This window comes from Pimephales promelas, chromosome 1, assembly GCF_988280905.1.
Source record: "Pimephales promelas chromosome 1, fPimPro1.hap1.1, whole genome shotgun sequence".
In the NCBI taxonomy this organism is placed as follows: domain Eukaryota; kingdom Metazoa; phylum Chordata; class Actinopteri; order Cypriniformes; family Leuciscidae; genus Pimephales; species Pimephales promelas.
In genome coordinates, this window is record NC_142769.1 from 38,138,788 (window position 1) to 38,166,606 (window position 27,819).

General features: G+C 39.3%; 1 protein-coding gene across 4 annotated transcripts in view; it reads right to left on the minus strand.

Annotated features, from left to right (window-relative positions):
* sox6 (SRY-box transcription factor 6) overlaps nt 1-27,819 on the minus strand; it is a 150,832-nt gene that overhangs the window by 114,950 nt on the left and 8,063 nt on the right. For 2 of the 4 annotated variants that reach the window (XM_089129617.1, XM_039656834.2), the window contains exons 1-2: nt 18,108-18,178; nt 7,439-7,489 (exon numbers count right to left, since the gene is read on the minus strand). In XM_089129617.1, coding sequence (XP_088985743.1) covers nt 7,439-7,482 — 44 coding nt within the window. In that variant the 5' untranslated portion in view covers nt 7,483-7,489; nt 18,108-18,178. Of the gene's footprint in view, nt 1-7,438; nt 7,490-18,107; nt 18,179-27,819 lie in introns of those variants that run through there. The other 2 variants (XM_039656894.2, XM_039656887.2) reach the window with 1 other exon arrangement.

Genomic DNA, 27,819 nt, shown 5'->3' on the forward strand with positions numbered 1-27,819 from the left:
GAACACTAATTAGAGCTTAAATAGAGCCCATAATTCAGCAGTTTCAAAGAAACAGAGAGAGTGCCTTTTATCCCACTAGAGCTGAGGCTAACAATTTAGCATTGTGTTGATGAGCTTGTTTAATTTACTGTGGCGGTACTTAACTTTCTAGCTGTTCCTCTTATGATCAGAGAGGAAAAAACTAACTTGGGGATTTATTTTTTATGAATCCATCGTCTAAGTGTTTTCTCTTGAAATCAAGAGCTGCCTTATTCATAAAAGTGCTGCATTTTAAAGGCGACAAACAACACATTTTATGCATGCAGCGATATGAAAGCATAATGCCGGCAGATGCTCCTTCTGTTTTGTTCTGATGTCACCTCCACAGAAAATGGAGACAGTTTTAGAGTAAATATTTAACGGTGGGCCATTTAGCTACATACAATTTAAGCTTGCAGGGAGTGCGTGTATGTGTACTTCCCAACAGGAGTCATTTCTGGGGAGTACTGTATAGATGGCTCACACACTGTATTCTTACATTTTAATGTGAGTGCTGGTTTAGCTTATTTTACTATAATGTTGTAGTGCTAGAGGCATACATGTATTCAAAGCACCATAACTGCTTCTAGATGTAACCACTCCTGCGGCTGTTTTCAGTAATTAAAAAAAAAAAACAGTTGATAAAAAGAGTTTTGGGTTGCAGCAAATCAATATATAAGAATGATTTCTGAAGGATCATGTGACACTTGATGACAGTAGACTGGACTAAAGACAGCTTAAAAATCAGTTTTGCCATTACAGAAATAAATGATATTTTAAAATATTAAAACATAAAATGGATATTTTATATTGTAATAATATTTCACAATATTCCTGTGTATTTTTGATCAAACTTAACAATAGTAAGAACCAAATCATCATTGTGGGGTTGTTATTCACTGAAACTCTTCATGAATTTACGAAATATAAAAAAGCAGTGTGAACATACTTTAAAACGTCTTCTTTTGTGTTTCACAGAAAAAAAGAAAATCATGCAGGTTTAGAGCTAAATGAGAGCTGGTTCTTGGCTTAAGGGGGGGAAAAAAGGTCGAAAAAAAGTTTGTGACTGACAGGTTAGGTAATTTAATGCTACCACTTCACTGGGCCGTCTACTTTTAACACTGAGTATCTCTTGGCCAGTTAGTGAGCATCTGTCTGTCTCTGAGTCTCTGTGTAATTTGGTATGTCACATTATGAGCTCAGGAGTCAAGTGTACATTACAGCACTCTGTAGCACCCTTGCTATTAAACTGTTGGGAGAGCAGCTTGACATGTGCAGGGCGAGAGGAGGTGTGTTTGTGTGTGTGAGTGATTATGTAGTGGACCCAGAGGCCAAGGTTTGGAGACAGAGAGCAGTTTCAACAATGTTTAAGCGCTTACTTTATCCTCTCTCTCTTTCTCTCCCTCTCAAAACCGTAACACCCTTCCCCATCCAACTACCCCCTATCAGTCTCAGAGTTTGCATCATGGTCCCTTTAAAAAGACCGGTCAGAGCGAGCAGGGGAAAATACCTCATGCTGAGCAATTTATAACCTCCCAGCAGAGAACTCATTGTGTGTTTACAGTAAAACTGCTGGTCACAATGCTTCATCAGCTGACCTGGCCTGAAACTGAGCCAGAAAACTCCATCTTATAGCACACACACAGGCGTACACTCAGGGAATAAAACAAAGGCACCATAATGGGATCGCATAGGTCTTAATTGAGTTCGCCCCTTTCAAGCGTGCTATTATTTCCGGCTAATGGCATCCACTGGCCCTCTCTCATTACTTGAGTGGGTCTTGAACAAGCCTCTCGTTTGATACAGTTAGAGTTAATGCACTATGAACAGATACACTGCTAGTCATCAGCGATCTGCATATTCAATAACTTCCGTAATTACAGCTGCAATTCATCAGATCCAATCTGATTGCAGAGGGGAAGAGAGAGAGCGAGAGCGAAAGTGAGGTTTGATTCCTGGAGGACACAATCTAATCACAAAACTAACATGATAATTGAAATATAAATTGAAAGGGTTGGTGAGCCATGCACAATTGTGTTGAGGTAGAAAGGGCGGAAGTACTTGTGCCTTGAAAGCAGAGGAGAGGAATAGAGGAATAAAGGATTCTGATGGATGGAGGGGGGGGTGAAATGACTGGAAGACAAGCTCAAGGACCAGTGAGTCATCACAGAGCAGTTTTGTTCATCGTGTTCAACGATGTAAAGGACAATCATGAACCATTTGGCACGTCAAGCAATATTATTGTGAGTCAAAAACATGAGGCAAACTCACACTCAAGTATGCACACTTTAGAAGATGTCTATTAATGTGAGTACAATCCTCTCTTTAAAAAAAAATCTAATAAAATAAATATATAGTGCACCATAAAATATACATTTTTAACATTTTAATATAGTTTATATTTTTATAGATTTTGAAGTGTGTGTTTAAAAAAAGGATTTGATGTATGTGTTAAAAAAGGCTTAGAGATAAAAAAGTTAAAAATATGATGAAAAAGGAGATACAAATTAAGAAAGTATATTGTCAAGGCTCTTGTATTCTATGGTGGCTTAACTAAGAACTGTTATATGCCAAACAGATTCTCTCAAATTAAAAGTAATCATATAAAAATTCCATTTAGAATTTAGCTGAGTCAGACTCAGTACAAAAAAAACAAGAGGTTCACACAATTGTGCAGGTGGGTGGTGGGGTTCATCATGTGTTCACATAATTTCCTTCCCAATCCGTCTTTCAACCGTCGTCATGCAAAGCAGAGAGCTTTACAATCTCTCCCATCTGCTAGGCTCCTCCTCAGCCCTCAATAACAGTTACTCGGTAATGCCAAATTCATTAACCTGTGCTGCTGTTACAGTGGCCCTGACCATAAATTAGGTTAATGTGAGCAGACATATTCCACTGCTAATAGGGGATATAAAATGAAAGAGGGACACAGAGGGACAGAGATTGTAGATCATAAACATATTGTCCCTGACAAAAGGCTCTAATGGTTCTTTGTTCGCTTGCATGACAAATATTTTTTGAAGGACGGACAAACAGTCTGGAGAGATTAGTGTGCAAATAATGTAATATTAATATGATTCTTACAGAAACTTTTATTGTATAAATTTACTTTAGTATAAGTCACACTCAAAAATGTGGGATGATATGACAGCATTCAAATTCTGAAAACTACTACACGTGGGACGTCAAGAAAAGATTATTTGTAGATACGCCACTACTTATGTGGGACAATTACTGTAAATTTAGAAAGAGGAGGGAAAAAGTTGCGTGCAGGCAGGAAAACTGCTAAGCCCGCTGTTATCAGGCGAGCAAAGTGCCAGGAACACACAGATCCATGCAGAAACCTGTTCTCTCCTCTGCCTTCCCTCCCTCTCCTCACCACTGCACTGGGAATAAAGATGGGAATGACTGGAGGACGTCCAAACAACATCTGACTGCTCCTTCTAATTGGAGAAGTTATTTTCTTCCAGATTTTAGGCATAAATCTAGTCTGTTTATTCAGAGTCAGTTAGGAACAAGTAGGTTTTGGCCGTGCAACACTTTTGTTCCTGCTTGCTAAACTGCATCGCTTCCCTCTGTTCCTCCCTCTCCGTCGAAAGGAGCCAATCTGCAGGTCCCGCACCCATGACGGCGCCGAACGAACGTAACACCCAAAACAAACTGCTATTGTTCGGGGAGACACCGACATTTGCCGTCCTTGGATTACATGACGACCTCTCGTCTCCTCTATCCTTCCCTAGTCTTACCAAACAACTTTTACCAAAGAGCCTATTAGGCCAGAATTCCACTTTGTTGTTAAAAAGGGTCTTGTCCTTTCAGAGCGCTAGCTCTTTCACTTCTATTTTTCAATCAAAGGTGGTGGAGGAACACAAGTTCATTGTTCGTCTCGCAGATGGAAGCTGGAGTTACTACGGCAACAGCTCTAATCCCTCTTTTTACCACCTTTCTTTATATTATTGGCCCATCAAGTGGTACCTTTTAACTCAGGAGCTGGAGGGGCCAGCGGGCGAAGCTCCCTCAGTCTAATTAGCTGTGATTCTTGCCGCACAGTTCATGTTGAGCTAATCGAACATTTGCAAAATAATGACATACCGGGAGCAGCTATTCCTTCTCCTGAGGCCCTGCTATAAGAATAACAATAATGATTCCATTATGGAAGAGCGGACTTTAAAACGCCATTCGGACACCATAACAGAGAAGGTAATTGTGCTGGTGTTGTCCACACAATCAACAAGCTATTGTTGGTGACTTGAAAAATAAAGGAGCAAAGAATGGGTGCCACGGTGATTGGTCAGCTCTGCCATGCCGGGCCCATGCTGAATTGTCTGGCAAAGAAGGTCCTTGATAGAACACTGAAAAAAAGGGCTTGGATGAAGACAACTGTCTGGCTTTTCTGGGCCTCTTTCTCTCAGCGCTTAAATAACCACCAATCCGCATTTGACCAACACTATTCATCTATTAAATGGGGCTGGGCCACTGAAGAACATCTTTTGGGCAAAGGGGGCTTAGGTTGTCCCCTTCTGCTAGAAACATGAAGATCTGAGCCCATGTTTACACAGAATTATCTCTGTGTATCTTAGTTTCAATAATAAAAAAAAAAGATCCTGCCATTCTGATCTATTCAACAATAAAGCAATACATGGGCCTAGGTTAAAAATTTCCAGGCCAGCTGCTGTCACAAAAAAATAAGGCTCATAAGCCAAATTCAAACATGTCAATGTAATGACTGATAGCTATAAACAAAATAACTAACCATAGAGAATAATATCAATTAATCATCAGCATGCATGGCAAATGAGCGACAGTCCAGAAGTGCTGGAATCCGATTAAATCGCAGCACATTAAAAACTTAAGAGATTTTATTTTCAGCTTCTTCTTTCAAATCTAGGTCAATATGGCCCTGAAAGTTTGAGTAAAATCTGAAATGAGTTTTTGAGAGTGATGAAGGCAGTTAGTCATTTGAATCATGTGCTGACTAGTGTGAGAGCAGATCTTTGTTTGCGCGAGCAGAGGCTGAGGGGAGAGGGAATGCTAAGTGGGCCCCCTTTGCCTAGTCAACCTTCAGTGTGCTTCATTTATCTTCATCTTGTTAGAGTAAATTAATTAACAATCTAGCTGTTACACACTTTCTCCTTTCATTACATCAAATAATGGCAGAGATGGAGGAGGAGGTCCTCTCCTCTGGGATTAGCCTAGAACTGCTGGAGACATCTCTCTCTCATCTCTCTCTCATACTCACTCACTCATTCACTCACGAGCAAAACTTCCCAGCTATCAGTTATTTGACGTGATCGAAGAAATAAATGTCACTGTCCATTGTGCACGTCAATGAAAAAAAATAATTCCATGCTGCTTCTTTTAAGAATTAAATGAAAACAGGGCCTTCATGTTTCTCTTTTTTTTTCACTGTCAATGAAAAAAATGCAAATAACTTTTAAATAAAATATTATGTGTGTGTGTGAGTATTGCTCAGAAACAAATTCTCAGTACCTGATGGAATTCATGTGAAATTTCAAGATGACTATTGAACACATTTGAAACCGTATTGGTTGGGAGAGTCTGACTCTGACTATTCATACTATTCGTGCAGTACACAAATGATTACAAACTAGAAACTATTACTAGAAAGTCATTTTCTGTTGTCAGATTTCATGCTATGACATGAAAAGTTTTTTTTAGTCATATCTGATCTCTCAGGGAGAAAAAACTATCACTTTAAAATGACATTCCTTATGTTGCTTCTCATTTGCAAAATATCTCTCCACCAATCACACATCACCTTCCAATGTGGCAGGAAGTGCATTAGGAGCATGTCAATATACATTTACTTCAGTTTAAATCACATGATTACTCAGAAAAAGAATAAAGGGAAAATGTAATCTTTAGGATGCTTCATGGTAAGGATTTTGAACATCTTGAAGGATTAGTAAGGAAGCTATAAGGTGTCACTAACTGTCCTCTCTCAACCTACTGCCCCGTCCCTCCTCTTTAGCCTTGCCCCAAGGTGTATGGTTATCCTCCTGCAACAGGTGGCTGAAGTCAAACACAATCCTCCATACTGTAGCATTAAAGGAAGAAGGCGGGCAGATAAAAGCATCAAGCTGTCAATAATCCAGCGTGCTCAAACAGATCCCGCCAACGGCAATTTAAGTGGGTCACATGTGTGCCAACAAATTCATCAACTGGAAGAATGCCTGAAAGACAACCTAAAAATATTACAATAGGTGAAATTGAACTTCCAAACTGATGTTACTTTAAGATGATCTACCTCGAGTAAATCAAAGTATGCATTCATTTTTGCCACAGACTGTCCAAAAAACATTACTCACAAACACACTGGAAAGACTCGTCTCGACTTCCATGTGGATATGTAGAAGAGATCAGAGATCCTGCCATATATTCTTCTCCTTCAGGGTCAATGAGTGCAAATCACTCTCAGTAATCTTCAAACATTCAACTAATCACTGTAGTGGTGCCTCTACCTACAGTAATACTAACATATTGGTGTAAAAAAAAGTTCAATAGAAACGAATAAAAAGAAAGATAGAGGCTTTTCACTCCAATTCACTGCATTTATGTAAAAAAAAAAAGTTTAAATCTGAAATTAAATTGAATAGTTATTAAAAGTAAATAAAAAAATAAAATAGCATTAATTACTGAATAACATCCAATTGTTTTTATGGATTCTGACATTGTGGAAAGAGAATAAAAAATGCTATTAATTGAATCAACTGAATTACCTTTTGAAAAAAGAAATCAAAGGGGATTCATTAGCTTTAGCAAAGTTTGGCTGACAGCAGCTTTGAAAGGCAGATGTTGCTGCTGCTGTTTTTAATGAGAGATCACTAATTAGGGTTGCTAGCTATTCAAGTGTGGGGACGGTGCTTTGCGCAGAGAGAGAACAGCCAATGGCTAACACACTGATTTGACTTCCTCTGCGCAGTGACACACAGACACGCAGCACAAATTCTTAATTAGAATCACAGGAAGGGGAAGGGGTAATGGTGTCCTTACTCGTTTTGACTGCGTGTTTTTTATAACACAAACACATAAAACAGGAAATGGTGAGGATCACAAATTAAGCTCTGCCCTACTCCCAGTCTGACCAATCAGTGAGCTGGGGCAGAGAGGAAGGTGACAGACGTGTGCATGCATTCACTGACTGAAAGGGTCTAGGGTGGGTGGTGCGGGGTGTATGAAGGGTGTAATGCTTTAGGTCTGATTATCTACAGGGAGGGAGCGTGAATGAGTTACACTTCTGACCTAAAACTTGCACACATACACAAACACAGACTGAGACAACACATCATCCCACAAGTTGGCTAATAGTAGGTGGTGTGATATCGGAGCTGTGAAAGGACAGATGAATTCAGCCCGCTGGACCCCCTGTGGCAACAACAGAAAAACTAAAGCAACTAACCTCAGTAAAAAGCTGCTACGCAGAAAGCCCTCCATGTTCAGCATTTGGTTTCTGTAGCAGGAGAAATACACAGAGAGCCATTGTAACTGAGCGAGCACAAGTTAGCATGGCAACTTTAAAACAGTAACAGAGGGGAGAAAACAGACAAAACCACCAACACATCCTCGACTGTCCCTGAAACATTTTTATCTTCCAAACCAAACGCAAGGACAAAGATGTAACACTCCCCACAGCTCCACTAATAGCTTTTCATACGTCTTTTCAGAGAAACAGACATTTGTCATTAGTGTACATGGTTTTCCAGCCCCATTTTTGATGATATGTTATCGTATGACAGTGGTTCCTGGGCGCTGCTCCTCCCAAAGCAGCGTGTGGTGGTCCAGCTGTGGACCATGTGTGGCGGGGCCGTGGCGGCTTCTAGAAGCTGGACCACAGGGGCCCACACGGGGCCAACTCTGAGCCAATGCTGGGCCGCGCAACCGCAGGGAGGCGGGATGATGTGGTCATGATATCACTACGCACAGAGGCTGTTCTAAAAGTCTAATGCCGCAAATTTGGGGGCACATGTTTGGAAATTGTCTCCAAAGTAGTCTCAGTTTTTGGTCTCTCCAAGACATAAATACACATATGACTTGGAAAGATCAAGGGTCTGTTTGTATAGTAAAATAACTGTAATGCAAAAGAGAATGCAAAGAGTGTAATGTGGCCTAAGGCAGAAAGATAAAATAATAAACATTATAATGCAGTTAATTAAAATATGCATACATTTTGAGTTAAATAAATAAATTCAATTACAGTATATAATTATATGTAACTAAAAATAGTGAAGTAGTTCACACTCTGCATCAGTCCACTTTGGTCCCTCCTGGAGCAACGACGAGAGATGATGCATTTCCAAGGCTGTTTAAAAAAAGGAAAAAAAAAAAAATGCAATACTGCAGAACCGGAATTCATCAAGTGCTGAAACTAATTAGCGATTTCTCTCATGCTCTAACACCCCACTCCCTCTCTCTCACATCATCATCATCATAAATAAGAGACACATCAGAGTCAAAAGACATTCAGTCTTCTGCCTCCTAAATGCTTTCGCTTTCAGTGACATGGGTGTAATTTGCCCCATGCCTCTCCCCTCCCTTCATCTCTCTCTCTCTTTCTTTTCCTCTCAGTGCTGAGTTGTGCTGCTGTGGATGGGTAGAGACAAAGCCACTGAGAGAATGGAAAGAGTGAGATCAGAGAACCCCAAGGACACTGCGCCTTTCAGGCCGGCCAGCACTTAGCAGGCCAGAGGACCCGTAAGACCCGCCGAGACTTTTCTCACAGTCAGGTGTCTGGGGGTGGGAAAGGAGTGTTTTCGGCCATGGGCGCTCTGCTCACATAATACCCAAGTGCTGCCACAGCAGTGACAACGCGAGAAAACAGTAAAAACGCAACAGAGGCAATCAAGCGTGTCTCCTCACTATTCCAAAGGAAGTGTTAAAAACACACACATACACACTCACACGCCCCTCCTCTCACACTCTCTCTTTCTCTCTCCAACTCTTGCTTTTATTGGAGGCAGCAAAAACACAAGCATTCTGACAGCGTCTGACTCTTTTGGAGAACATGCTCATAGTAACGTGTAACGGTTAGATTTAAGAGTGTTTTGATTATCAGGTCTGTTTATTTTGCATAAAAAATATTTAAATAAAACGGAGTAAGAGATATGAAACATGAATCTAGATTGTCTAGTTAGAATAACACTATAAATGTTAAGCGAGATCTGGAATAACTGGCCTACATGGTAAAGGCCTAAAGCACTTTAGGAAATTAGGGAGAGAAAAAAAAGATTTTTGTTCACTGTGTCAATTTCATAGCATCTGTGCCATCTGGGGGGGGGGGGGGGGTGTCCCCAGATCGTTGCAATTAGTAATAGTGAATCTAGTGAAATTAGTAGTTAATAGTGAAAAAATACTGTATTTGTGTGCTTAGCTGCCATTAAAAAATGCCTTAAATATTCTAAAACAGGCTTCATTTTCTTTAAGCAAAACAGAATTTATAAAAAAATATTTAAAAAATTTCTTTTTAAAATAATAACAATTGTTATTTATAATTTAAATATAAGAATGGACAATAATAATAATTATAAAAGAACAATATGATGTTTCATGAGATTCGACTTGAAGACCACTCTGTGCAGTAATTCCTCTTCTTTCATACAGTGTACGAGTTCATCACTGTAACAGTAGCGTTCAAGTGATTCGTTTATGTGTCCCCCTCAATTTTCTTACCCTCTGACTGCTGCGTTACCTCAGCTCTCTTGCAGCTGAAAAAAAAAAAAACTCGCAGTAGAAATTGAGACAACTACGATCCCTGTGTGTGAGGATTTTGCTGCGGTTTACAGGCCGAGCTGAGGAAAAAGTGAGTGAGCCACACAGTATTGTCTCAGCATAACGAAACGAAATAAATAAACAGAGTAAAGCGAGGCTTAAATTTAGAACAGACCGTGTTTCAAGGGCAACGGTTTGTTGAATGAAAAACAGCGAAGATCAACATCAGCGTTAAAAGTCAAGCTCCATGCGCCTTTTTCTCCCAAGACCTGCCAAGAACCGCTTCTGCCCAAGCGAAGTCTCCCACCATCTGCAACAAATGTGCTCCATTAAAACAGTACCATATGGACAACAAGCCTTTGCTATTAACACGGCTTCTGTACGGCCTCCCTCGCTAACGCAGTGCACATTTCAAACTTTCAGTCAAATTGACTGGCTGAATTAATGTAGTGCCATGGAAAGTGGGTGGGCTAGGGCCGGAGATGGAGATCCTAGCGATTCCATGACTAAACTTAGTCTACATACTACAACAAATCTCCTCTATAGATGTTCTCCAAACAGCAGAAGGGGAACGGAGAACAGTGAAGACATCTTGCTACATCTTCAAACACAAGAAAAGGCCACAAACCAGATTAACGGCTAAAGCCTTACAGAACTGGTTTCCAAAATGAATCATTTATTCCATGAAGAAGATGACCACGTCTTCCTCCAGCATGTCAAGATGGCACTGATTAAACGCAGAGGGTGTGGGATGTGATAACGGGACGTTGTGGCGCTGCCCCTCTTCAGCGAATCAGAGCGAGGCACACTCAACCCGGCTCCACCCACAGAGTATAGAGAGCCTAAGTCCCGCCCCTCCGCTTCCGGCTCATGGGACCTTATTTCGGAAAAAAATATGTGTGGTAGTCAATGGCGAGAGACAACTTATCTTTTTATTCCGTCTGAACTGTGCCCTGAATTACACATATGATGTTTGTCAATTTAAAAGATAATTCTGAAAGTCAAAAATGTCGCAGTTTGTCATAAAACAGAAGAGTAACTTTTAGTTTTATGTGAAAATCGCTCAGTGAACTACATCTCCCGGGAAGCGAAACAACGAGTGAGATCCACTGCTCGTGTGTGTGCAGTCTGGAACAAAACACTCAGGCATGACGTCGTAACGTTACGATTATAATGTAAGACAATAGAAACAATGACAGACGTTAGCTTCAGTAAAGTTAGCTTCATTCATTGAGAGAAAATGTGCACTTTGTAGTCTTTGTAATTACGTATTTTCACAGTGTTATACCTCAACGATTTCACATCAAACGGCGACTTTCGTTACTTTAAATGTATCTTTTAAATTGACAAACATCATGTGTAATTCAGGGCACAATTCAAACAAGATCAAAATATTTGTTGTCTCTCGCCATTGACTACCATACAATATTTTTCCGAAATAAGGTCCCATGGTGGTCGACCGGAAGGGGAGGGACTTAGGCTCTCTATAAAACTCTTGTATTATTCAGTGCATATGACATCATAATTTGGAGGTTCTCTTCTGTAACACACACACACACACACAGAGGACACACATCAAATCAATTAGGCCTTTGTGGATTTAACCCGACCGAAAGGTTCACTCGATTTTTTTGTTTTGTTTTGTTTATTTTCCCTGTCACAGAGCCTTAAACATAACTAGAGTGGGGGGGGGGGGGGGGGTTGGAATAGGGATATTTTTCCTCATAGTGCCACTTGTTGACAGGTATTAGAGGACAGCATGTGATGTAAAACACACTCTGTGTTTTGATTCATTCAATTAACTGTTCCTTGACTGGTAACAGTAATACTAACCAGGAGCTACTGTGACACAACTGTGCCCTGGAAAAAATAGCAAAATATAATGTTGACATGTGGCAATAATAAGGGCCCACGTTGTCATGTGATCTCACAGTGCTGACTGGCCTACACCCGAGTGCTCAGTGAAAGCACACTTGGGTGAAATGATAGAGAAGGTTTAATTGAGGATGTTTTAGGGAGTTTACGCTTTTTTGTCACACATAAATACTCAGCCTTGCCCATAATACAATTATTTTTACCATCAATATTTTACTACTATGGATGTCTTCCGTTCAAAAATATAAATTCTTACTTCAGAGCCGTTTTTGTAGCTCAAATGGTAGACTTAGCAACATTTAAATTGTGGTTTTACTTCTCAGGGGACACAAAAGTAGATATGTACTCCTGCATACCGTACGTCTATTTGGATAAAAGCTTATGCTAAATGCACAACAAAGAACCATATGTTTTTTTGTTTTTGTTTTTAAAGGCAGAGACAGATTCTATAGAAAAGCCAAAGCACTACAGTATATATTGAAGTGACTGATGACAGTCTAATTAAATTAGCATTTCATCCTAGCCACTAAAGGTGTGAAAAGGTTTTGACAGTGCTGGGAAGAGGAGAAAAAAAAATCACTCTGTCCACAGATCCAAACACGTCTCACGGGTGTCCTCCTGTCACAAGTGTGCATACATCTCCAAACGGCATCACAAAAGAAGACGTGACAGAGAGGGGCTTCCTCCACCCCCCTACCATAGCCCACCGGTTAAATACACTTTTGCTAACAGCACCAGTGTCCCATCCCTTAGTCTCAACCCCCCTTGCTCACCCACCCTGATGAGTAGTGAATTAATTTGTGCAGAGCAACCCAACATTAGGAAGGTGTGTTGAAAGGTGTCTGCTCATGTTTCAAATTAAACGCACTGCTGGTCAGCATTAGCACCTAGATGCCCGTCGAGGCTGCGCGCCTGCCTCTGACACTTATCAGAGAGAGAGAGAGAGAGAGAGAAACTGGATTTGCCTGTTCACACTGGAATAATTAGAACATGTCAGGAAGAATTAATTTCCTCATTTTTCAAAAGGATACACAGAAATTACCATGTTATTATATGACAGGGTCCCTGGGAGGATTGTATTAAATTTGATTTCCAGCGCAGCCCACACAACAAATTAAAGTCATAAATAAGATGGAAAGAAGCAGGGCACAGAGCATATGTTTATGGCAATGAGTGAAGCCAGGGGACCAGAGAGAACTATCTTCATTTCATTTTATTTAAATCAGGCCGACACTGTGTGTCTGAATGACAGCGCTGGCTAATGAGGGCTCAGGGTCTCTTTTATATTAGCAAAGAGAAACAGCCACTTAGTGGGTTAGACAGCATGCACCTTTCCTCTACAACTCAACCAGCTGAGCATCTGACTCCCCTAATGGACACATTACCGTGTGCTTACAAACTTACAAGCCCTGCAAAAGGTGAGGTCTCTCTTAACTTGAATCTGCGCAACAAATCAATTAGATCTCAGAAGCGGTTCCTCGTTTCACAGGGGTTTTCTTCCCCTCAGCGCTTTACGCTTCATTTGCCGTTTGGACTGGTTGAAGGAGACAGAGCAAAGATAAACAAGTTTAAACGTAACAATGTTAAACTACTCGCAAGATCGCTGTTCATTCATCGCATGTGAGACGTTAGTTTATGTAAAGTTCGTTTAGTAAAAGACTTTTTTAGACAACCTGCATTCATTAATGAAATGTAAAAAAAAAAAAAAAAAAAACTCCTAGGAGTGACTCAAGGTGAATAATATTTTCATCTCAGTGACTCACTAAGCGTTGGGGTGGGCAGTGCATTTATGAATGAAAGCATGTGGGAGAATCTACCCCATTATGTGCAGCAGAGGAGCAGAAGTGCTAATTATATTCCTACGAGTCAAGTGGTAATCAGATAGCCTCAGATTAATGGGCATGTTTAATTTGTGCGGATGACCTCAGCACTGTATGCCTTTAAAATATACAAGGGCAAAAATAAACAGATTTCTTTAATGAGTCACATTCCCAACTATTCAACTATTCCCACCTAAAAATATTCTCCTTTTTACTGTAAGACTTATTTGTGCTGTGGTGATCCACACATAAAAATAAGATACGTCAAGATGCGTAAATGAGATAAAGCCAACAATGATAAACGCTCTGTCTCTAATAAAGTTTGAGAAGTTGCTGTGAGTCCAAATGAAAAGAACAAGCCGTCTTTTCAAATATGATTAATGCAGGTGGCTGGAAAATATAAAAATAGCATGACTTTGCCTTTATAAATTCAATATAATTTGCAGAAAATATGTAAAAAGGAAAGTGAGTGTGGATTGTTTAGAAATGCAGCTAAAAATTTAAAATAGTTTTGAGTATTAACATCATCTATAGTCAAGATTATAAACAATACAAGTGTATTTAGTTAATTATTACTTTTATTACAATTATTAAAGATTATATATGTGTGTGTATATACACACACAACAACAGTAAAAAATATAAATGTGTAAAAATATATATAGTTTTCATATCATTATGATTCAAACACATACATGTATTATATTTAAAAAACGTATTCAATTATATTGATATTGACAATATATTGATTTATATGCACATTTATTCATTGCATTTTGTTATATTAATGCAAAAAAATACATTTAATGCAATTAATTAATAATAAAATAATAAAAGTACAATTATACATTTCTTACTCAATGTTTGGAAATATTCAAATAAAAAAAAACATCATGGTTAATATACTGTATTTAGGGTTTCTGTGCTAAATGATAAATTATTGAATCTTTTATATGGGTATTACCTTATAACAATCATGCTGAGTAAGTGTAATATAGAGAGAAGCAAACTATGGGAATGGGCGTCATTAGAGCCAAGTGCTCCCTTGGGCCCCACAAACTTTAAATAATTTGCAAATCAATTAACTGGCAACTCAACATAACAAGGATTTCACACACCCCAGGGTCATAGCACATTATCGGCTCTGGAGGATTCATGGCATTTTGGGAGAAAAGTTCATGGTTAGAATCAATTCATTTTACAGGACTTTTAGTTATGCATCACGCCCAGCTGTGGAAGCCAGGAGATTAATGTCATGTTCCTCAGTATGTCTATATATAGTCAATAAGAGAACGCCTTTTTACCTCGGTTACTGTCTTTACCTTGAAACGAGGGAAGACTGCCAAGTTTATATTATGTATAATTCTTCTGAAAATTAGATAAAGCACATCAAGCCATCAAAAGGACGACATATTGAATAAACCTTGGCAGAAGTCACTGCCCCAGCCATGACAGCGTGTTGTTGGGATGTTAGGTCATAGCGGGGTGATTGAAGACTATTGAAAATAGTCTTGCTATTACATGATCAATGGTCAATTCTCAGACGAAGCCAGTCTGCTCTGCTAGACTATACCAGCCGAATGTAGTACAAATAAATGGAGTGTATTTCATTTGAAAAACGTATCCCTTACGACCCTGTGGATTGAGAGAGCACACCAGTATGCGTGCAGAAAAATGGGTCCAGTGCCAGAATATGATGCTCTTGGCATCATAGAAAGAAACCTCATGAGAACTAATAAAAAAAAACAAAAAAAAAACGAATGGATACTGTGCCCTAAATACTTCAGCGAGGATCTCAACCATCGCAGATGTCTCAAGACCTTAGGACTTCCTTTCATAACAATAATTAAATTTCCAACAATTAAATCTTATTCTAAATTCACACTGATGAAATTTTATGTTCCATTGGGCCCAAATTACTTTTATGTTCCATTGGGCCTTTCGGGTGGAAAGAAGAGAACCAAGTTTTTTTTTTTTTTTTCCCCCAATCAGGCTGATGAAATTAAAATGCCGACCCCTTATTGAACAGCCACTCTGACAATCAAAAAGAGGGTCAGTAAAGAACTGTAGCAGGGGAGAGACGGCTAATAGATGGGAAAATAACCACCCAAAGGTTATTCATTTTCATTAGGGGTCCAGGAGAGCTGTTTATTTAATTTTTTACAGAAAATGATTCCTGAAGACACTGGCCCCACAGAGACATCAACAGCGAGACACGCTAAATGCAAAATGAAGGAAGGCTCCGGCAGCTTTATTAGATGAATGGCACAGACTGACAAAGAGTGTATTCTGCCTGTTCAAACAGATGCCGTCGCCTCTTCCTCAGGTGTTTCCAAATGACTTTGCGCAGGAGTGATTAAATGTCGGGCGCATGCAAACCACACGTTTGCCCAAATTACTTACTGCCTCATTTTGTGATTAATTAAACATGCAGATTAAAGTTGCAAAGGAATTTAGATTAATGAATGTGTTATAGGTCTGGTAAGAATCAGAGCATTAGTGGAGGAACGATGGATGGGTACATTTCTTCTCTTCCTCATATTTAAACATTGTGAAAACTGAAATAAAAAAGACAGATGATATAGCTTTAAGACAGCTCTATCTCTCTCTGAAAGCTTGGCCTTTATTTAAAATAATGAATTTTGCATTTTAATGACTGACATATGTCTTGAAATATATATACACTCTAACAATGCTGGGTTGTTTTAACCCAAAATTGGGTAAAAAAATATGGACAAACCCAAATGCTAAATGTTACAATTTTAACCCAACTTCAACTTTCACTTACATTTTTAAATCAACATTTGGGTTTGTCCATATTTGACCCATTTTTTAGAGTCTATATATATATATATATTACTTCAGAGAGTTGGTGTACATAGATTACATACTGTAGTTTGCTTAAAATGACTATTTATTTATTTATTTTTAAGATTTAGGTCAGGACTAACCTTAAATCCCTGTACTTCAAATGTCTATTATTACCCAAATTAAAGTAAAATCAATTAAGTTTTCAATACGGGAAAAATAAAATGTAAGCGTTCACTTTTACCCACCCACATACACACACTCGCACTGGTCTGAATGCTGACACAATGCCAACCTGATGTACAGTACAAGGCTTACACTGTTACCCTCAGTGCTGGAGCTGGGCCAGAGCATAGGTCTGATGTTTACTGTTCTAACTCAAATGGTTCTTTCACCTTCATTCAGCTTAACAATCAGCGTTTCATTCCCTAAATAGAGACCTGAACCTGTGACATATCAATGTTAATATCTGTGTTCACAGGACCGTAGCTGTTCTGTAGTGGTAACACAGAACATGTAACCTCATCCCGAATGGTAATACTACCACCCGTGGCACTCCAGAAACCAGTGCGAAAGTTCTGCTGTTGCTAAAACTGATGTTTTAAACATCTCGAAGACAAGACAAAAGATAAAACACGCCCACTGAGCAGAGGTCAATCTAAAAAAAAAAAAATGAAATTAAAAAATGAAAACAATCGAGGGCAGTGTCATATTTCCTCAAAGCACAATTTTCCAATAATAATGCTTCAAATACAGTAATGATAACGCATGATCTTTCTCCACTAAATATTGAGACTCTCTCCTCCAGAGTTACAATTCGGGCAGACAAAACCTGCAATCACTTCCGGGCCCTTTCTTATTTCTCCATTCAGTGATCTGCCTCTCTTTCCTCTGACATCCATTCAGTGCGGACTTAAAACGCCATCGACAACAACCACGGCTTAAACAAAAAAGCGCCTGTAATAGAGCATATTGATCTGCGCCGAAGACGCTGTTTGAATTGAAATCACGGGGATAAAGCTTCTGATTTAGCGTGCGGCCTTGAACTTTGAGCTGGAATATGCCATTCTAGGTGGCCTAATTATACAGGGCCAACAGTGGGGCTTTCTGCACACTAATATAACTCTGTCCTGCACCTCATATCGAAGTGACATTTGAAAAAAGATTAATATGAACTTAACTTTCAGAAAGCTTGTTTGCTCAACATTACCAAGAGCAACACTTTGCCAGATATGATCTTTATTACTATGCTGGAAAGAGAAAACTCCCATTTAAGACATATTGTGGCAGAAAACTGCAGCCGTATATTGACTGTTTACTAAGACCCTGTCTGTGTTTCTTTAAAAGGGGCTCTTTCTTCATTGCTGTGAATGCTCTTATTGAGGGCAACTGGCAGCCTGAAAGTACCAATAACATAGTTGCTATTAGCATAGAGAATAGATTCGCTCTATATGCACCGATGGAAGTGTGTGTTTGAGCGGAAAGTGGAGGTAGGTGCTAACAAACAAAGCAGTTTTTTAAATTACTACATCATAGTTTTTAACGTAACAAAAAAGGCTTTAATCTGCATCTAAATGTTGAAAAAAATGTAGCCTTTTATCTACGTAAGTCACTTGTGCTGTTTTTCAAGCAAACTTAGTTCTAGGAAAGTGACACAGAACAACCAACTCATCATTGTAATCATTTGTGTAAGGCCATCATTTACTGTGTTGATGAAGCATGTACTGTGTTTAAAATCAAATCAGACAGACGTAAAGGGATAAGACAACAGCAACAATAGGACAAAAGTGTTTATGGAACAGTGATACACAAGAAATGTTGGACAAGACACATAAACCAAAATATACTGTTTGTACTTACATAAACAGAAAGACTTTATCCCCAGCTCCCAAAAATCACTGGTGAGTTGATTTTGAATTCATGAAAATGACCTACAACAGAACAAAAACAAAAACAACAACATGGTTTAGGTTTGCACAACTTGCTTTAAATGTGTAACAGTGTTGGGCAAAATTCAGCATTGGCTTCATTTCAATTCATGAATTAGAATTGGCCACATCCCACAACTGGAATTTGAACTGGAATGATGGGAAGAGGAATTTACTGAATTTCAAACCAATTAGAGCTGATGCATTCTGGGTAATGAAGTGTTCTTCCACTCTCATTCTCAAAATTATTATTAAATATTTAAAGTTCGTCACATTTTCTAAAACTATTAAATTCTTGCACTCAAATTCGAAATGCACTTCAATTCAAATTCAGGAACTAAATACATATAGGCAGTGTTGAGTGTAACTAATTACTAAGTAAAAAAACTACTAAGTAATTAGTTACTGTAATTTAATTAATTTTCCCTTGAAAATGTAAAGTAAGGGATTACTCTTCATTTACCTGTAATTTAGTTACAGTGTATAGATCAAAATACTGTGTAAAGATCAGTAAATACTGTGTATAGAGAGCACTCGTATAAATTTGTATGAATTATTGTAAAATATTTATGAAAAAAAAGTGTGAAATGTCATGAGACCAGACATAAAACAATAGTGGGTTTAACATCAAAATGTATCGTCTGATGTTAAAAAGTATGTTTTTATAATGTAACCTTCTCCACTTTGGTCTGTTTAAGGATAATTCATTCAATTTTATAGTGTTTATTTGAAAGAATTAAAACAGATTAATGTCTATCCTTGTATTATTCAGCTGGTTGAGATTGATATGGGAAGTAATTAAAAGTAATTAAATACTTTTTAGAGAGAGTAATTAGTACAGTAATCTAATTACAGAGTTGAAGAGGTAATTAGTAACTAGCAATTAATTACTTTTTCAGAGTAACTTACCCAACACTGCATATAGGCTACATCATCGACTACATCATCGTACATTGTGAAATAGTAGGCCTATTACATATTAAAAAGGATTTCTATTTTCATATTTTTATACGCAGCCGTAACTCCAGTCTGTTTTTCTTCTTATTATCAATGCTGAAAGCAATTGTGCTAAGTATTTGTTTATTATAAAGAGTAACAACAAAGCAGAAGAACAGAAAATTGCGAGAGAGGATGTCAGACGAGTGAAGTCAAGTGAGGGTGCAGCGGTCAGAGTCCCAGCAGATGAAGTTAAACAGTCGTTACGCCGCAGAGCCTCCAGTTACTCAGCTCTCTCCCTGAGGGACTCAATCCTAGACAATGTTTAGAGTCCACTTCTCTAATACCTCATTAATCTGTCCCCGCACTGTTTGATTCAACTAATAAATGGCTTTCATACAAAGTACTTGTTTTCTCTAATTCCTCTCTCTGCAGAGCACTAATGATTTATCTAGTTACACGCTCTGCTAGTTCTAGCAGGTCTTCTGAGTTCCTCCAGCAATGCCGGGCCGGCGCAACCAAGGCAAACACAAACAAACAGACGGTGTACCCAAACCAACAACAACACCCAGTTTCAACACGCTTCGACCATATGTGTAGTCAGTGTTACGTTACCCTTTTAGAAATATCGCTGCACAAACTTCACTGATGTTCATTTCACCACATTATTCTGTTTTTCACAACAAGCAGGAATCTCATTACCAGCTGATTTATTATACAATTAGCCTGCCTCAGCATCACCAATTAAACAAGGACACAGGGGTTTGAGGTCACAGCTAATTGATCCGCCTGCAATTTGCGCCATCTCTACACCGAAATCTGCCCTCCTGTACGAGCGCTAAAGAACCAAGTCAACGCACAGACTAAGTAAATGGCTGTGTGGGAGGGTGGGTTAATAGAATAAACTGAGAGATCTTTGGTCTCCAATGGATCTGAATGTGGCAACCTTGAGGCTGAAAGTGACAATGGGAGAAAAGATGCAGGAGGTCTGACCCTCGTGTGAATGGAAAGCTGTTGTCATCTTAATAGCACCTCTGAGCTGACAGTCTATTTCACGTTCTCTAAAGACCATGCCACAGGCCTGACTGCCTCCTGGTTCACACCACGCACACACACAGTGTGTGTCTGTGTGCGTGCGCTCAAGCATCTCTCACAGAGTTAGGCCCAGCTCTCTTTCGTGGCACACACACTTGAGAGCGGTGGCAATTCTCTCTTTGTGAGCGATATAACGTCTGACCAGTTCCTGTTGTGCTTTAATAAAAACAGCTCTGTCTTAATTGCAGGGGGCCAAAAAAATTGAAATTATAATTTAATCCTATGTGGGAAAATTGATGGAAGTAAAAAAGCTTGTGAAAAAGAAAATGGTGCGATTTTATATTCATGCTTTTGTTTTGTTTTTTTGTTATTATAAATAAGAAGACAATGATATTAGAAATAAATAAAGTAATGCAACAAGCCCTGACCTACTATATAAATGACTGTGGCAGGCCACTGTAGTGCTATAAGAAGAGCTGGATTAAACAGGACTTTCTAATTGGGTGATCATGAATTCATTAAAGAGAGTTCCAATCAGCACCAGCCTGTTTTTATTAGTCACCCAACAGTTTTATTACCGATTCATTGCGTCCGCAATTACCGCTGCGGCTTTCTAACATGTTGAGCTCTGTTTTCTCTCTCTTCCTGACAATGACTGCAGTGATGAAGTAGCTGCGGTTGTACAAATGGGAGCTGAAATAAAGAGAGATGAAGAAAGGAAGAACTGTTTGAGTGGCCGAGCGTCTTGGCAAATTGCTAGACGAAAAGCTAAAGCCCATTAAACCCCATGAGGACAGACTAGGGGGCACCCAAAAATTAATGATAGGGTTTCCTGTGAAATAACCTTTACGCCACATTGCATCAGATGAGGAATTGACCAGTTTAAATGAAAACAGATTTTATTTTTTTAAATGTGCTGAATATTTCATAGGGGTTAAGTAGGGTGCTTAAACTCATGTTGGTGAGGCTAATCCATCGACCATGACAGTGACTCCAGCTAGCCCCTCCAACAAACACACTACCACAAACTGACTCCAGGAGCACAAGCCAATGGATACACACAGACAAAGACACAGACACGAGTAACTGATTCTCCAAAAAGCCTCCATTCTCCTACATTCAATCATTTTCAAGCTCATAGCCGGCAGAAAACAAATGTCTTTTCCTTTCCAGTGATAAACTGTACATTCTTTACATTTCACTCAAGAACAAGAGTTCAGAATCAAAAGAAAAGTCCTTTCAGAAACCCAATGAGCCTTCAAATACCAAGCATGTGTTCATCTACAGTAGGCTCAGCTGATTAAATCAATCCTCTACATAACAGCGCTGTGTCTTTGACCATCATATGACGATTGGAAATCAGTGAATAACCTCACATAAGTAGCCACGGCATACGCAGGCAGCTTGTTTTAATTATGCTTGCAAAAGTGGGAGAAATACAGTAGCGTGCTTTACATAATGTGCTGTAAATGTGTACCGATAAGAGAGCTTTAAGAGGCTGAACTGTAAAGCAATGGGTCAAATATAGATGAAATCCTTCATCTTTCTGACCATGGTCATGCTGCACTCTCCTAAGGAGGGAATATTTTCATTTGCATCAACTTTGGCTTGGCTTTCTTCTGATCCAGCAACCTGCAAAAAATAAAATCACTTTAAAATGTCCTATTTCCCCCAGTCCATAACATGTTAAGAGGGGATTTAGGGGAAGTAGTTATTGGGACAAAAGAGGCAATATCCCCCATCAGCAGGACGGTCTCTTACTTGGTGGAGGACAGGTTATCTCTGTACTAACAGCAGGGCAACTGACAGGGTCTGGAGGATGGGAGAAGAGGCGGGGGTGGGTGAAAATAAGGCAGAACTGAGCCGAAAGACAGGCCACTCAAACCAGGCAGTGACAGGAAGAGCAAAAGAGGTAAAGCGGTGTTTTTGTCAGATCCAATATTCCTACTGACAAAAATAAACTAGTGCGCATCCACAGCTGACATATCTGCGTGTGTAAAGCACAATACCAGTACAGTTGTAAGGCTAGTGCGCCATTCACAACTGAATTGATAATGACTTTTATTTCAATTCCTACATTTTGAATTTAAATAAAGTAGTAAAATAAAAAGGGAATTGAAATTTAAAATACTGTCATTTTTAACTTGACCGTTAAAAATGGAAAATTTAAAGTTCACTGCTCTTCATTTCAATTCAAATTCCAATCCGGTCATGTGTGGCCAATTCCATTTCAATTCAAACTCGCAAAGGGAGAAAATTCTTCAATATGAATTGTATCCAAAGTAGATCAATAGAGACCTAATAAGTGAGATTCAAGTCGGAAAGAGCAGCGGATTCAAAAAGACCAACTTTCTTTCACTGAAATAAGACAAGTCCCGTTTCATTGATCTTCCTCTTTGAATGTGCACATGCTTAGTTTAAGAGGGCTTGCTTACAGCCGAGGGTGTTTATAAAGCGTATTTCACAACTTCCATCGTGGATGGGGGAGGTTGCGCTGTTTTTAAATCAAACATCTCCTCTCCTTGGGCTTGCAGACAGCACCGCGACCAAGCCAGACTTTCATGTCTGACAGTGGAGATACATTTCATGTGATTTACTCTGCTGTGAAATAACAACAACGAAAGTCCGTATTAGGGGAAGAAAGGGTTGACCAGCGACCACGGGCCTCAAATCCACCCCGAGAGGAATTCGACTCCCAGCTGATAAAATACAGTCAAAACGATTCTCTGTGAAACACACACTTCAGTAAATGATTAGAATGCAATTGCAGCAAAAGCGAAAAAGCAGGTCCTTGTCTTTTTTTATCATTGATTTGGCATCAGTCGATGGAGTTTATTCCCTAGCCATGACACAAAGCACTTTCCCACCCCCCCATTTATCTGTCCCTACTATTGAGTTGGGTTATGGAAACAAACCTGCTTCCCTCTCTCTCTCTCTCTCCCAGGTAATGTGTTTATTCTCCTGGTCTCATCTTCTAGTTTACGGGGCTGTCGGCCGTTCTCTCTCTCTCTCTCTCTTTCTCTCGCTCTCTTATCGCCCGTGCTCTCACGGGGCATTTTAGCTGCTGAAATCCGGTTCACCACATACCGGTTTTAGAATCTGTGAAATGAGTGGCGAAGAAGCGTGGCCACAATGTCTGCCTGTGTTGCCAATGGCCTCGAAAATGGGTCCGGGAGCTTTTTGTCCAGGGAATGCATAAATGGAAGTTTTTAACACCTCAAAGAAAGGCTGTGCCTTTGTGTGGCCAGACGAGAGAGAGCCCTGGCTCTCCTGAGGAGGCAGACATGCTGAGTGCTACAGGACAAAGAACCCAGAGCCTGAAGCAGCAGGAGCACACATACACACACCTGCCTTGTGCACACACACACACACACACACACTTTTATGGTATAACACGCACACAATGGACATGAGAAACATATATGTGGATAAAGGCAAGGACATGCACAAACAGGTCCAGTATGTGGGATAACACAACAAATGATTGCTGAACGTTTGAACATTCACTCACTCAACATGAATCATTTCGGAGAGAATATCACTCGTTTTACTGTATGGGCTGCAAAATAAAAATACAAATAAATAAAGATTCCATCTTCTGTTTTGTAAGACTTTTTCAATTGACAGCACCATTTTTGCAGCAGTTGTGCAAATGCCTGATAAACACTAAATTGAGATATACAGCAATAAATAAATAAATCTGATCATATCCAGTTCATTTGTGAGATTTAGAACTTTGCGTAGTTTGCCTAAATAAAATAGGTATTTTATTATATTATACAATAATTGTGCAGCCACAGCAAATATTAAGATAAGACACAGATGCCAATCAAACCGTATTCATAAGGAGATGAAAGACATTATGTGACTGATAACTAAAAAAAACAAGTTAAAAAAATTGATTGATGTGCCTTCTACCATTGGAAAAAAATAATTCCCATACAGATTATCCCTTATTGCAATTCATTTGATTTTGTTTTTCAGACAAATATAAAAAGCCAGGTCGTGCAGACAATCAGAGTGGATATGCTTCGGCTGCCTACAATAAGCATTTAAATGCAAATATATCTGATGCACAAAGAACCTGCAACTTCTGTCAGTGGCAACATAATCAACCTGCAATTGTCTCCTGACTCAGAGTCATTTCCAGTGACAAGGTCTAAGCAGCAAGCATCTGTATTCAAATTACTGCGCTATTTAAGGCCGCAGCCCGTACAGGGATATTTTTCCAACGGTAAGCCGTGCTGAAAGTCAATCATATGGTGAATTACACCAGAATGGAATCAATCGATCCAGAAAAGATCAGGTTACATCCAGGCCTGGCAGTTGCACACAAATTATTTGTCTTGTTCTTGTTCAGACGCAGGAGCATGTGTATGGCAAAGTCCCATTTTTTTGAAATATTACATTTGCAATTGAATTGAAACCTTTATGGTTCACATTCTCTATGAATGAAAAGAGACAATTTAAATGAAGAGACGTGGTCAATAACACAGAAGGAGAGTTGTGTGCAGAATTCTCCATTAGAAGAATAGAAGAAACCTCAATTAAGTATGCCAGGAGAGGCCTTGGTTCCCCAAGGATTGGTTTTGTGGTATGTAAAATCTGAAAAATATTTCAGGTCTCAATATGAATGATGGAATAACAAAAAAAAGAGGTTACGACTCATTGGTACTTGCATTCTTCCTGCACAAGTTCACTTTTAATTCTTTTACCAGCAAAGCAGGGAGGAGCACATTGTGCTCTAGGGTTTTGACTAGTGGCTTCATGAAAATCCAGAAGCATTCTGCTGTGTTTTTCTCAGGCAGAGCAAAGGTTAGAGCAAAAATAAAGGGAAGAAACCTAAAATTCTCAAATTCCTGTTTTCACTGTGTTTGATACAATATAATGGGAGGATTTGTGCTATGGAGATGATTAGATAATAAATACATTTTTTTTTTTCATCTATTCTCTCTAAAACTCTTTACCATTGAAAAAAATCATTTTCTCTTTTATTAAAAAAAAAACCCCACCTCAAAATCCACAATCATTCAGCATATGCAAACAAATCCATTAATAAGAGTGAAAAATAAATTGTTGGCTTGAGAATTCTTCTTCGTTCTTAATTTTCTAGAGAGGAAAATGATTTAAACGATGGACACAAATCTCAATTGACATAACTGGGAGTCACACACTCTCCCATATATACTACACGCAGCTTCTCTGACTGTACGAGAGAGAGAGCTCTTCTCTTCTCTGCATTCCCCTTCTTCCCCCCTCAGAGAAAACAAATGTAGTGTTTGAGTCACTGATCGGTGGTGTAATTGAGTTTAACACTCCTTTTCTGCAGGAAAAAAAGAGTCTTTGAAATGAGGAGGTCAAATTACCTCTCCAGTCAGGCAATAAATAAGTCAAACAAGGTAAGAGCTCCTGCCAGCATATTTTAGTGCAGAATTCAATTAGTGAAAAACAAGAGATGCGTGGTTCTTCAGTTAGCTATTAGATGCACGTCCTTTCCCATGATGCTCTCATTTTGCACAAGGCAATCAGGCTGGAGTACACCGCTGATGGAGGACAGCTTTAAAGAAATCCACTCCGTCCCAGCGATCGTGTGAGTCTTGGCCAAATTACAGTCACATGACCAGAGCAGGCAAGTCGGAGGTTGAGATTATTGTTGGTCTTTCTATGCCCTCTCGCAACAAGCCAAAGAGCTATAATCCACCAAGCCTAATATTGTTAGAAAGCCACGATCTAAATAACAACTGCCGTTAAAGGGATAGTTCACCCAAAATGAAAATTATTTCTCCTGAAAAAAAAGAAGATATTTTGAAAAATGTTGTTTTGTACTCTATTAACTTTCCTTGTATGGACCAATAAAAAAAAACATAAAACAATTTGTCTTCTGCAGAAGAAAGAAGGTTTCGAAATTTTCCTTTTTGAGTGAAATATACCTTTTAAGACACACTCTATGTTTCCATATAGTGACTGAGTTTTAAAAATGGACAGGCATAATATAAAGTTTTTTTTATCCATTATGAAGCGGATATACATTACGGAACAGTTTCCACTGATTTCTGCACAGGAGTGGTGTGATGCACGTCAAGTGTGTTCTTGAGGGTGGTTGGACAATGTATAGAATAAGAAAGTGAGCTGGGAGGCACACACAACGCACATACACAGACCCAAATTGCAACACACCCAACTGGCTACAATGTCGCCTTTGTGACATAATGCTCCTCGCACAGTGGATTTTGGGAAAATAATCCAACTTTTCCTATCCTACGCATCCAGCAATAACAACTGACATCACAGGTCCAACCATATGCCCCGTGGTGCTCGTGAACGCTTTGCATTTTCTCAGCACATGAGGGGGGGTAAAAGAAACACTGTAAAATGGTTATTATATTCCAATCATGCCCAAGGAACCTATTACAGCATGGCAGAGGCCACATGAAACCCGAGGAACCATGAGGAACCCCAATGCTCAAAACTACACAACAGTTGAGAAGCTGAACCATGAACCATGTGCGTTTGTGAGATCTGTCTTTCCCTGTGATGTCTATGAATGTGTGTCAAATGCAGGGACTCTACCGAGATGAGTAGCTTTCCTGGTGTCAACACGCACATGCTCTATAGCTCTAGTTGCCGTTGATGGTGACATAAGGTTAACATCATCACCGCTGAAAGCACGACAGGTGGGTCACATGAAAGGTCTCAAATTTTCTCTAGCAAACGGGACACATGGTTCATATTATTCTCTAGAAAAGCTGACAACGCTCCAATGAAAATATCAGGAGGCTTCCACCACCACTACTGTTCACCACACACTATTTTCAAATGTATCTTAGATTATGTAGCAATGTAAATTTTCCCTGCCTACTGGGCTTCGGAGGGTTGATTTGGAGGGAGCCCGAAACGTAAATAAATAAATGTGGGGATATGAGGAGGCATGTGGGAAAGTGTTTAAGAGCTGGATGTGATGTGAATACTACATCTAAACACACATTTGATTCCTGCACCTTCTGAAGAACTCATATGAATAGAACATAAAAATTTGCCTTCAGCTGAAACATCTGAACATCACTGCTGTTTACATACCATATCTGTGTGTGCAAGCAGAAAGAATCCCATCTCTATAAAATATCGATGCTGCACTACTTCTATTCTGTGCGGCTCACAACAGAGTACACAACAACACAGGCGGGAATTTTTTGAAGTGAGCTGAAAATACAACTCTTTTCTAAAGTGTTTGAAAAGGCTGCCAGATAAGCAGCATTTAGCCATAAATTCAGAGTCGGCGCTAAGCTTTTTTATGTATAGCTCGCCGAGCGCAAAACCATGCCCTGCTGAAATCAAAAGCGGTAATAGTCAGGTTAGCCACTGTCATTCTAAGAGGGAAGTCAGTTGTGAAATTGTAAAATTGTAAGGCTCTCGCTGTCTATTTCACAGCCTACATTTTATGGACGCTCTCTGAAATTATTCATAAAAAGAGGCTATCACATGGCAGTCAGTGTTTGAGGCTCACAAAGGTGAGGTGAGAAAAGGCTCAAGCAATCCTAATCTGCCTGCTGAAGACGGCCACTAATAATACACTCCTTTATCTCCTTTGCTTAAACAGTGCATACCTTGAAGTTCACAAAAACGTGTGATTCTCATCGAGCTCTCCAAGCGCAACAGAGTGGAGAGAGGGAGAG